General features: G+C 44.5%; 3 protein-coding genes across 3 annotated transcripts; 1 reads left to right on the forward strand and 2 right to left on the reverse strand.

The window, feature by feature from the left end:
* Window positions 1-1,769: 1,769 nt before the first annotated feature.
* N7520_003551 (uncharacterized protein) lies at window positions 1,770-3,958 on the reverse strand (the record flags this gene model as incomplete). Its single annotated transcript, XM_057137486.1, is given in 9 exon segments — window positions 1,770-2,000; window positions 2,069-2,584; window positions 2,657-2,706; window positions 2,720-2,762; window positions 2,842-2,941; window positions 3,057-3,194; window positions 3,431-3,535; window positions 3,555-3,717; window positions 3,940-3,958. The coding sequence occupies 9 exon segments, from the start codon at window positions 3,956-3,958 to the stop codon at window positions 1,770-1,772; spliced, it is 1,365 nt and encodes a 454-aa protein (XP_056997951.1).
* A 39-nt stretch (window positions 3,959-3,997) lies between these two features.
* Window positions 3,998-4,286, reverse strand: N7520_003552 (uncharacterized protein; the record flags this gene model as incomplete). Its single annotated transcript, XM_057137487.1, has 2 exons — window positions 3,998-4,113; window positions 4,217-4,286. The coding sequence occupies 2 exons, from the start codon at window positions 4,284-4,286 to the stop codon at window positions 3,998-4,000; spliced, it is 186 nt and encodes a 61-aa protein (XP_056997952.1).
* Window positions 4,287-10,209: 5,923 nt separating this feature from the next.
* N7520_003553 (uncharacterized protein) lies at window positions 10,210-11,552 on the forward strand (the record flags this gene model as incomplete). The annotated part of the gene is made up of 2 exons (XM_057137488.1): window positions 10,210-11,401; window positions 11,470-11,552. The coding sequence occupies 2 exons, from the start codon at window positions 10,210-10,212 to the stop codon at window positions 11,550-11,552; spliced, it is 1,275 nt and encodes a 424-aa protein (XP_056997953.1).
* Between the last annotated feature and the right edge of the window lie 952 nt (window positions 11,553-12,504).

Consider the following 12,504-nt stretch of genomic DNA (forward strand, 5'->3'; position numbering starts at 1 on the left):
GAAATAGTAGTTTGCATGGCTATAGCTTGATAATTTCGAGGTTACTGGTAAGACGGGAGTTGAATCTTATAGGTTCTAATCTACCTCGCTCTCGAGTGATCTATCTAGATGCAAAATAATCTAATCATCTTACCCTAGTGCTCGAAGTTTTTCAAATAAGAATTACTGTTTAATAGTTGCTACCACCAATGGCAAACGTACAGATACCCTATAGCACATCACCTTGGCTCTAGTGGAAGGAAGTGTGCTTATGATGAATAATATTGAAACAAACTCTTAAGAGACGTATTCATATTTTAAGAAAGTTATAGCCCTATCAACGGGGTATTTAATGTTATAAAACATTTCATAGTCTCGTAATATGCTAGATTAAATTAGGAATAGCCTGTTTCAGAATAAAGTTCAGGAAAGAAAAGAAACAGAAGAAAAGGTAAAGCTGATTTTGAGCGGCCCTATACCTGGTCACTAAGGATTTCACGACTACAAAGTCTCTGGGTGCAATTATAAGGTTCATCGCCTATAAATTAGATGAAACGTTACCGGCCGAGGCTCGGGAAATTTGCTTCGATTGAGCGCTGTTTAGATGTCACGTTATCTCAGTAACTTATAATTGCAGCAGTCTCCGCATGGCTTAAGGCAGAGAAAAAACTCGCAATTTAGGCATCGAGTCATCGAAGGTGGCGAGTCAACGTTAGACGTTTATGGGAGCATCACTGTCAGGACTCGTTAGTCAACTGCCCTTGTGAGGTTCAAGGATCAATTTTATTCTTCTAGCATTTTTCTTCTATTCATTTGGCCTCTTTGCCTTCTTCATCTCAACTACGACGCCGTCGATGACAAGTTATATCGCGTGAGTCGGCGATGACGAACGCATAATATCCCAAGAAGTGTTCTGTATTTTCTCTACCTACAATATAAAGTTATTCGCCACGCTGGTCCAGTCTTTTATGCCACTGTCTCTTCGGGTTCAAGGTTTCTCTTCATCTACCGAAACCGTTTATTGTCTATGCTCTAAATACAACGCGACGTAGGGGTCGTGCTGTAAAATGCACTATAGCATAGATTGAAAGAAATCTCTGGTGGTACTCGCTTAATAGTAGTATCCCAGATGGTTATTGTTTGGTTAGTACTCAGCATGTAGCTGTAGCGCACTCCTGGGGGCTATATCTGATTTAGATTGGCAAGAGCCGACGAAGAGCTAAATAAGGAGGAGTTAAAATCCATCACGCCTGGGCCGTTGTGCGAGGAGGTTTCCCTATGCAGTGTGCAAAAATGGGATTTCTGGCTGTCAAGGCTTAAAGAGCTCAGTGAGAAAAAGTCATCTACCATTATGAAGGATGGTAGTTCCCATGATGTTGTGCTTGGTGTTTCCACTCTTTCTCGTCTAGGGGAGGCGATTACTGCGATGCATAAATGGCGGTCCAGTGCGGAAGCTGAAGGGTAACCTTCAGGGAACAAAGACACTAGAGGTACTGACTGACTGGATATCTAGAACCTCAGAAATATTTGTCAATTGAAAGTACATAGTAATGTCCGGTGAAACCACTGGACGATTTTGGTACGTAATTCCGAGTATTTATATATTTGCTTAGCACACAGCATTAGCCGGTTTTTCTTTTGGAGCATTAGTGTATGGAAACAGCAGATGCATTTATGAGTGCTCGGGTGGAGGTAGTCTCGAATATTTAAAGTGGTTGGAATGTCTACTCAAGTGCTTGAAAAGGGTATATATATCAAGACCCTCTTTTTTCCTAGTTAAGGTAAAACTACTACGTATAAGTACCACTATAGTAGTTTAACCTAGAATAATAGTCACTAGTGCTTCTATAATAGCTAGAGATGGAGCAGCACGTCCCGAACTGGGTACCAGTGTAGGTCTTGTTTCCGGCGAAATTCGGGCCATATTCTCTATTTGTGGACGGGCCACCATTATTAGTGGCATAATCGCTAGAATAGCAGTTGCCTGCACCATAATAGGTTGTGCTATTGCCGCAGTAGCCCTGTTGTCCATCATCAGTGACTGTAATGAAAAATAGAGACGCTCATGAGTGGATATTGTATTACTTACGTAGATACTGCAAAAGTTCCCAAACTGGGGAATGCAAGTAGTGCCCCCATAATCGGGTCCACAAGTGCCGTCCGACGTCGCTGTGCCGTTGGTCGTGCTGACACAGTAATCTGACCCGGTTCCATAGTAGCCGAATGGCGAGTAGCAGTCGCTAAAGGCACTTCTAACATAGGTTACCCCAGCAGGACACGTACCGTCGGTTGATACTGTCTTAGGAGTGACAGGGGCGACGCAAATGTCATAATTAAGCCATAGGTTTCCGCAGGTGGATTTGAGGTATGTGTTATACTTTTGTAACTGGCTAAAGTTCAGACCGAAGCGTAGGTTAATGGTAGAGCAGTCGTCACTAGCTACAACGAGATAGTAGTTGCCGCACTCCTCGATGGTTCTACTTTGGGTCGGGTAGGCCGTAGTGGCTACTATGTAGTAAGTAGCTTGACCGGTCGCGCTAGGTGCTGTGATAGTTGCATTTGGTTTAGGATACGTGCCTCTAGGGGCACTTTTTTTTGGCCGAGTCTGGTTAGCATCACTGGATATTGTAAGTGCCTTTATGTTGCCTTTGATTTAAGATATACCTTTTATATATACGCTGCCCTGGTGCAATTCCTGAATAACTGCCCTGGATATTGGAGTGCTAACTAAGCAGTTGACTTGTGCTCATAGTGTAAGTCGAGTTGGAATATCTCTCAGCAAGCTCTTTACTATTTTTATAGGTATTAGCACAGATTACGGCGACCGTTACCCTATACGTACTAATTTGGTGTATGCTAAACTGTATCGAGCTCGCACAGAAGGGGAAAACAGGTGGCCTTGGTAAAATGGTAAGTATAATCCCTAGTGATAACTCGAGTGTCACCCGTGGATATATTGTACCTATTTGCGTATCAGAAATCAGCTAGCCTAGCGAAGGGCGAGAGGATAATATACGTATCGCTGAGATCATTGTAGATAAGCCAGTTTTGAAGCGGCTGTACCATTTGGCCTAGACAGGTTGCTGTAGCCGTTGTGGAGGAACCTGTCGTCGTTATACCGGTGGTAGTAGTAGCCGTTGCCGTCCCTATAGATAGGGTGGAGGCTAAAGTAGTATACGGTACGTTGTTGAGCAGTTTGTTTAAATAAAGTCAAGCTGATTAATTAAATAATCCGTGAAGTTGGTGACTGGTAGCTAAGGATCTAGGAGACGTTGTCGATATAGATTTAAGAAAAACTTATTGCAAAACTGCACTCAGTTAGCGAGTAGCCTTAATTAATAGCACTAATGCCGAAGGACTTGACTCTAATGCATATCTGAGAGAGTTGACGTACTAGTTCCTCGTCATATATATTAGTTAGAGCGGATATCTTATCACTGATATCACTAACATCAAAATCCGGATCTGAACACTCAGGCGCGACTGTGCTATTGTCATCACTATCGGTGAAGCATATTGTTGGATCCTAGCGAATATAGTCGCTTCCTTTCCATAACTGAGATTGTATAAAATACTAATTTGATGAACTGTCTTGTGTGCATATAAAATTGGAATTGTAGGTAAATGTTAGTGGTAGTGCTCTTGTCTTGACCTCGATGTTGCCCTGGATTGTGGTTTCTTCTGCATAGACTGTTTTAACATAACTCTTCCAGGAACTGAGGGACGAGACGTAGTTAGCTGTACAGAGGTTCTCTACCTTAGAAGTCGTCTAGACTGTACTAATTAGCTTCACCTTTTCCTTCGTAGATAATGATATGGTTGGACGTAGTAGACTTATAGTGAATATCTGCTCCGTGCCCTAAGAGGTTAATAGCAGTCTTATAGTAAGAGACGGTGGTGTTGCTGTTAAGGTGTTAAAGGAATGAGATATATCAGCGATAAAAAACTAAAGGGAGGTACTCGTAGTGCTGTAAGACATGTACTACTTAGAGAGAGACCAGCAATCAAGGCGTCTGCATCATAATTTTAGTATAGCGTGAAGTCGGCCGTAACGCAAGTTGTCCATGCCGTAAGTAGAATAAAATATACTCTTAAGAAGTAGAATAACATTTTGTCCATTGAGTAGGCTAGTAACTACCTAGGTATGATACTGGAATTGCTCTTTGCGCGAGTATAAATTTGACGGCATGAGCAATAGGAATGTCGGAGAACTTTTCTCTCTTCCTTTCCTTCATACCAACGGCTAGTCGAGTTGCCCCTCCTCGATGACCAACGCCATAATTTATCCCGTCGGCTTTCCCCTGCATGATGTAGGAGCTAGTATAGTTCGGGCAATTTGAAAATTCGTGCCTTGTGATCGATCGCGGGAATAGGTTACTTGTAGTTAGCCTGTACGAGGATAGCGGAAATTAGGTGGCGCCTTTCTCGGGAAATTTACTGAATTTGGCCACCGGCCCCCGGGGCTAGTTTCTCGCAGCTAATGGTCAAGAGGAGAGGCGAAAATTTCGATGCTATCTAGAGAACTAAGAAGTAGTCTAAAATGGGGGCTAAAAAGAGACCTAAGCTAATCGGAATAAAAATAAAGTATCTACAGCCCACGTATGGCGTTCCTACTTAGGAACACTTGAATATTATTAAGCGAGCAGTTAGGTAAAGAATTTTCCTAAGGGTCTAATAAGGGTCCAGTAAGGGTTTAACAAGGGTCCAATGTCACATTTGCACATATAAAGGTTACATAGCATGTTTCAGCTAAGCGTTATTAGATTTAAGATAACCTTCGCAGATGCTTTTAAGGTAGTTAGTCAGTTATGGATGGTTTTGATTGAAGCGAGACCGATGTTCTCCTGTACTTATATAAGTTATCCTATCATGAATAGGCCGAACGAGCCAGAAGTAATGCTTAAGGACCTTATTTGGCCTAGCGCTGCTCTAAGTACGGCTACCCCTCTAGACTTCACCTTTAAAATGTTCCGTCGGTATGAGTCCGCTTTCTATATGATGATGATGATGATGATATTCTATTATCCTGATGCTACCCAGCTAGTATCGCAATGGTAATGTAGGCGCTCTGTCCGACCAAAGTAAAAATAATCTAACGCCGTAAACCCGGAATATAAAGGAAATGAAGCTATGCGTCGCTTAAATAGGAAAATGAAGCTAAGTAAACGCCCGCTATAACGATAGAAACCTAAAAGAATGATCCTGTACCCCGCAGCGTCCTCTTCTTGTATCCTGATTGCTCACCGGCATTAGCATTCTTTCTTACTCCGTCTCGATTGTTATGTTGTGTATATGCTCTTGTTGTCCATACCTCGGCCGCTCGGGTGGCTCTGGTTTGGCGGTCGGTAATATATAGCGTCTTCGCCTCCTTGTCTGTGCCACGCTATTCGTGGTTTGTTGGTTCAGTTTCTTTATCCGGCTCTGGTTTAATGTCGCAGTGACGGAACTGCCCTAGAAGACTAGTTGATAGCATGAATTCGGCGACATAGCGAATCGCCTGCGGGTGAGATATGATTACCTCGTAATCTGTTAATTTCTCACTATAAAGGTCTGTCCTTTTAACCTTTTCTATAAATGCCTTTCTTAAATCAATATATAACGGATATTGTAGGAGGATTAGTCTTCGGCATTACCCAATTTGGGTCCAAGGTTAGGACCCAATACCCAATAATTTTAAATCTAGGACCCAACTTTTTACATAAAAATACATAAAAACGCCAAGAATTTCCTATTTTGGATGATTTATACATATTTATGCAAAAAGTTGGGTCCTAATTGGGTCCTTGGGTCCTTGGCATTGCCAAGATTGGGTCCAAAATTGGGTCCTGCCGAAGCCTAATCCTAGCTCTAGAGGAATGATTCTCCGACCCCGTATCCTTATCCTTGTCCCTTTCTATATCTATATTCCCGCGCGCTACCTCCTTTGCTGTGGCGTCCGCTAGCTTATTACTATTAATACCTATATATATAGGGACCTACCGAATCGTGATTGACTGTGGGGTAGGTATAATAGTACGGACGTAGATATAGATTAATAAGAGGATAAACTGGCTAGATAGTCGCTTAGGGTTTTATACTACTTAGATTATAGCTTAGCTATCCGCGAAGATCACTAGTTTGGGCGCTAGTTTAGACTTTATCACGGGCCTGTCCATGGACAGGGGGCCTTTGTCCATGTCCATGACGGGCATGCCCACGGGCCTAAAAAAGCCCGTGGGGGCCTGATTTTGCTAGTTTCTGCCTGATTTTTCTTGCATAATCTGATGACTTATCCGAAATTAATTTTGTTATTTACCCCTGTTTTCGTCAAAACACATACCACCTACCCTATTATCTATCTTCTCTATTGTATTTTTATGAAATATCCCTGTTGATGGATAGATAATATATATCTTTATTAGTATAACAGCTATTTTTAATAGATAAGGGAAGGGTATAGGGTATATTATAGAGTAGTGGTTAATAACCCTGCTAAGGTATGAAGATATATATTTCGTACATGCATACCCTCACTATGTTTCTGGTCATACCATCTTTAGTACTAAATTTACCCCAAAAGTGCGTTTTTGAACTATTTCAAAGTAGAATCTAATGAATTAGACCCCCTGTTATCTATATTCTTTATTCAATTGATAAAAAATAGCTAGAAATAGTATAAAAGTTCGGATGAAAGGTTCGAATTGTTAGACTTAGACAATTTTTCTCAGCAAATACTAGCCCCACTTAGTATAATTTACCCCTTTTACTCTCTTCTCTTATTATTCTCTTATTCTTCTCTCCTACCTACCCCTTACATATACCCCATATGTCTCAATTATCACTTTATAGTGATAGTTATGATGGTATCGATCCATCTGATTCTATATCATCTGTTCAGCTACCATACCCCCTACTACCACCACCACCCCTCCCACCAGTAATTCGGACTATTAAACTTCAAACTTTTGAATATGCTATCTGGACAAAGGTAGAAAGTCGAAATTTCGTTGATTGGTGGCTGAAAACCCAGTATGGGACTAAACCAGCTAGCAATTCAATGAAATGGGACCGAAAACGTCAATCTTCTGAGATTTGGGTAAGTCTACAGCAAGTTGCTAGCCTACAGACTGGAGAACCTAAGGTTATGTGTATTCACTGTAATACCTTACTTGTGCACCCTAATTGGAAGGCAACTGGTACAAATACAGTCCGGCGGCATTTACAGAGCTGCCTAATAAGGGTAAAGCGCCCTAGCATTCAGCATCTTATGCAGAAAGCGGTAAATAGATCTTTTTTCTTCTTATCCCATCTTTTCACCCTATCTTTTTTTCAGACAAAAAAGCTAATAAGCTATTTAATAATAGACCCCAAGGTCCCCAACCACCAATCCTACCATACCCTTCTCAGACGATCTATGGAAAAAGCAGCTTTTGACTACTTTTACTAGTCTAAACCTCCCTTTTCACCTAATCGAAAGCCCACACTTCCAGAATCTTCTACAGCTTACCCAATCAGCACCTTCTATCCTGTCTTTCCCCTGTGGTCAGACAATTCAATGCTGGTTAGAAAAAGCGACAATTTCACAACAAAGAGCTATCCTCGATACCCTACCCCCTACTTCGAAGCTCTCGCTTAGCCTCGATTGTTGGACCTCCCCCTTTCAGCAAGCATTTATCGCCATAACAGGCTATTTTCTTGACGAATCATGGGAGTATAGAGAAGTGCTTTTAGGGTTTGAGCCCCTATTAGGGACCCATTCAGGTGAAAACCTTGCAAAAGTAGTGCAAACTACTATTGAAGCATATGATTTATCAGACCGAATTATAGCTATTACAGCTGATAACGCGTCAAATAATCATACTTTAGTCACATCTCTCCAAGCTGAATACCCTACATGCTCATTTATCAGAAATCCTTGTATGGCCCACGTGATTCAGCTAAGCCTAAAGCAGCTGCTTGGACAGATGAAAGCAGGCCCTGAGAATGATACAATTGACCTTATTTGGTCTGAAGATCTCTCCCGCAGCAAAAGGGGTATAGAGGGTATAGCTAAAACTCTTCAAAAAGCTCGGAATTTAGCTATCTATATCAACGCAAGCCCACAACGACGAGACACGTTCTTAGGGCTTCAAGATCCAACGAAAGTACGCTTATTTCTACTTCAAGACGTCCGGAATCGGTGGAATTCGACCTTTTTGATGCTACAGCGAGCTAAGCGAGTTCGGACAGAGCTTGATCGGTATTGCTTAATATCAGAGCTTACTGAAATGAAGCTTTCTTCAGACGAATGGCAGCAAATCGACTATTTACTGTATATTACAGAGCCTTTTTACCAGTTTACCACAGTTCTGTGCAAAACAAAGGATATTACTATCCATACTGTCTTCCAAATCTACAATAAGCTGTTTGCCCATCTGGAAGCTTCGATTCGGAAGCTGCAGCGGAAAAAGGTAAGTTTCATCCGGTCTTTTTTTCATTCATCCGATCTTTTTAGTCAAAAAAGCTGATATCTTCTCTTTAGATTCCATGGAAGCAGCATATGCTTCAAGCCCTAGAAGCAGCTAAGGCTAAGCTCTCTGACTATTATAGTCAGACGGATAGCCCTGAGCTTGGTAACCTATATGCACATGGGACAATCCTTGCCCCTCAGCATAAGCTCCACTTCTTTCAAACCCCTGATTGGTCAGATCAAGATTATGCTAGTCAATATGAGATAAGCTTAAAAGATCGGATCAAAAACTATCAAAGCGAATCTACTAGTCATACTAGTATACCCTCTATCATACTTCAGCAGAGTGAGCTTGAAAGCTTACTAACCCCAGAAGTGCAGAGTCCTTTCGTCCAAGATGAGTTATCTCACTATCTTCAATCAGGTAATTTACACTTATTACTACTTTTACTACTTTTTTTGCTTCTTTTTAGCACTTTTTAGCACTTTTTGGCTAAAAGCTAATAATTTGTGTCTATAGGCATGACCCTTCTGAATCCTCGACAATTTTGGAAAGAAAATGAGACCAAATACCCAATTCTTGCGCAAATTGCACGTGATATCTTTTCTATCCCCGCTACGGGTGCTGGGGTAGAAAGGCTTTTTAACTCAGCACGTGATATCTGCCACTATCGGCGTGGTTGTCTGAAGGCTAGTACGATTAGAGATCTTATGCTCTATAGTCGTGCTACCAAATTTGAGATAGAAGAGACAGAGCTTGCTTTTATCCGATCTTTAGAAGAGGGTGAAGAGAGTGAAAAGGGTGAAAAGGGTGAGATTCAAGGGCAAAAGGGTGAAATTAGTGATAATGAAGAGAGTGAGAGTGAGAGAGAGTATGTGAGAGAGAGTGTGAGGTCGAAGAGAAAAAGAGGGGTTTCATCCGAAGAAAGTTCGGATGAAAGTGCGGATGATAGGTATTTGCCCGCATCTCGCACATCTGGTCGTGTACGGAAGCGCCCTGACCAGCCAATTGGCTTTCATGTAATTAATTAGGTGTTTTTAGTTATTATTTATTGAAATTTGTCTATTAAATTTTATCAGATCAATAAGGGTTACCGGTTTCTACAGAAATGATTGACTCCTGAAATTTCAGGCAGTAGGGTTTTTGTGCACAAAAACCTATCTCTTAGCAGTAAAAGTATGTATTTTATTTATGGTAATTAACAGCTAGAATACTAAAAATACAGCATATTTTTCATAAATTATGCCTAAAAATAAGCTCCACTTTCACGGGCCTTACGGGCTTTTCTTGGCGGGCCTGTCCATGGACAAATCACTTTTTGTCCACCTGGACAGGCCCGCGGGCCGTCCACACGGGCATGCCCACGGGCCTGCTAAAGTCTACGCTAGTTTGATCTTAAAATTTGAAAGGGCTATTTTAATACCTATAAGCTCCGCGATATAGATTATGGACTGGTTAGATATTCCGAGATACTATTAGAGATTAGTAGTTTCCTATAGGGCTATTGTCACGGTGTGTCCTGATAGGGTCCGTAGGGACCCGCTAAGACCGATAAGGGAGATCACGGGCACGTGATCTATATCTTGTTTATCTGCACTTCCGATCTGGATCCTGTTGTAGCTCTTCGAGCTACGTCTTGTATAATAGCTTACGCTAGACCGTCCGCCGACCTGCTGCCGGATCAATTAGAAACCCTCTGAACCCGACCCGATCCCGCCGGTCTTCTCCTATTATAACCCTGCCAGCCTGCACCCTGACACTACGTAGCTCCTACCCCTCTTAGGAAGTTGACCGTCTGAAGATGTCCGTACCGGTCCCGCAACCCCCGTTCTTACCGAGCGACCTAGAACAGTTCGCTGAACATGCGAAGGACCACCCCGACCAGTGGTTCGAATACTGCCGCCGCGCGTATGACTATATCGAAAGCATCCAATCTGACGCTGCCAACGCCCGTGAGCGTGTGGACCAAGCCGAACTACAACTACAAGCCGCGAGGATAGAGATTACCCGCCTTACGAAGGAGCTGGCCGCGGCCGAGCGCGACCACCTGCGAGATGCTGCATTCCTTGAGTATCAGAAGAAGCTTTACGATGAGGCGCAGCATACTATCGCCCGCACGGAAGCCGCACGGATGCGTGCGGTTGAACTCGCTATCCCTACGGTGAATACCGTACCTGCCCCTGCCCTTGAGCCTGCCGCTGAGCCTGCTGTAGCTGCTGTTATGGGAGCGCCTCCGTCGCTTACTCCCGAATCTTCCGGCTCACACGTACGATCCGAGCGTCTTCCCGACCCTGACAAGTTTGAAGGAGAACGAAAGGATCTCCGCCGATTCGTTTCCCAAGTTAAGGAGAAACTGAATATCAACCGTGACCGTTACCCGACCCCGCAGTCCCGAATGACCTACGTGACCAACCGCCTGAAGGGCGTCCCCTACGCCCAGATCCTGCCGTACATCCGCGAAGGCGTCTGCCAGCTGAATGACTTTACCGATATCCTGGACATCTTAGAACGGGCCTTTGGAGACCCTAACCGCGCCCGTAACGCCCGAAACGAACTTTACCGCCTACGACAAGGGAATAAGGAGTTCAGTGTGTTTTTCGCCGAGTTCCAGCGTCTCGCTATGGAGGGCGAGATGCATAAGGAAGCCCTACCTACGATGCTTGAGCAAGCGATCAACCGAGAACTGAAGAGTATGTTACTGCACCACGAACCACCGAAAGGTGACTACCTCGACCTGGCACGATTCCTTCAGAACTTGGAGAATCGTCGAGCTCAGTACGATGGTGGCCAGTTAGCCACCCCCCGGACGCTTACTGCAGCTGTAAGGACCGCCCCGAAGGCTGCCGAGCCTAATTCATGGAGACGAGGCCCCGAACGGGTCCTCACACCCCCGCCTGCAAACCCTGATGCTATGGACCTGTCTGCCACCCGCCGCCGATTCTCCCCTAATCGTCAGAATCCATCCCGATATGAACAGAATGCGTGCTTCCGCTGTGGCTCAAAGGAGCACTTTGTCCGAGACTGCCCGCAAGCCGATAAACGCCCACTAGCAGCCCGCCAGATGACTGTCTACCCCCGCTCGCCCCCGAATGGATACCGCTCTCCGTCCCCGGGGAGTACCCCCCGTGGCCGCCCTACCTTTAGCCGTACGCTATCCCCTGAGGACTCGCTAAAAGGCGTAAGCCTGGCCTAAGTCGCGACCAGGCGCTTCCACCGCGCGTTATCCGTCTATCCGCCGCCGCCCTGAATGGCCTCTCTGTTGAAGAGGAAACCCGCCGATCCGACCTGATGATATTACCTATCACACTGTACCGAAAGGGAAAGGAACTCCCGAGTTACGCCATGTTAGACTCCGGAGCAGAAGGAAAGAGATTTATTGACCAAGGTTGGGCCCGAGAGAACGGCCTAACCCTCTTACCGCTCACGAACCCGATCCAACTGGAAGGGTTTGATGGGCAAGAAGCTGAAAGTGGCCCTATCACCCACTACGTGCAGATGCACATCCGTATTAACGACCACCGAGAGAAAGAAGCCTGTTTTCTGGCCACGCAGCTGGCACACTACCCTATCGTACTAGGCCTACCGTGGCTGAAAGTACATGACCCCTATATCCGCTTCGCTGAACACACTGTCGAGTTCAATAGCGATTTCTGCTGAAGGAACTGTAATACTCCCCAGCAAAGCGCGAAGATCCGAGCGCTCCACGAGATACCCGTTAAGACCCGTCCGAAGTCCCTACCGGCACGACCTGCTGGTCTTGAGAAACGAGATATCGCGGCTGTGTCGCTAGCAGCGTGTGCCGCATATGCTAGAAGGAACTACCGAATGTTCGCTATTACTACCGAAGATATCGAAGCTGCACTGAACCTGAAGACTACGACCGAACCTGACCCTGCCTCTATATTGCCTGAAGAATTCCGAGACTTCGCCGAAGTGTTCTCCCCGAAGGAAGCTGACCGCTTGCCGCCCCACCGACCATACGACCATAAGATTGTGCTACAAGAAGACAAACCTCTGCCGTTCGGCCCCCTGTACCCTATGTCCCGTAACGAGCTGGAAGTCCTGAGGGACTGGATCGAAGATAATCTGAAGAAGG

Source organism: Penicillium odoratum (assembly GCF_028828045.1).
Source record: "Penicillium odoratum strain IBT 22623 chromosome Unknown utg000003l_segment0_segment0, whole genome shotgun sequence".
In the NCBI taxonomy this organism is placed as follows: domain Eukaryota; kingdom Fungi; phylum Ascomycota; class Eurotiomycetes; order Eurotiales; family Aspergillaceae; genus Penicillium; species Penicillium odoratum.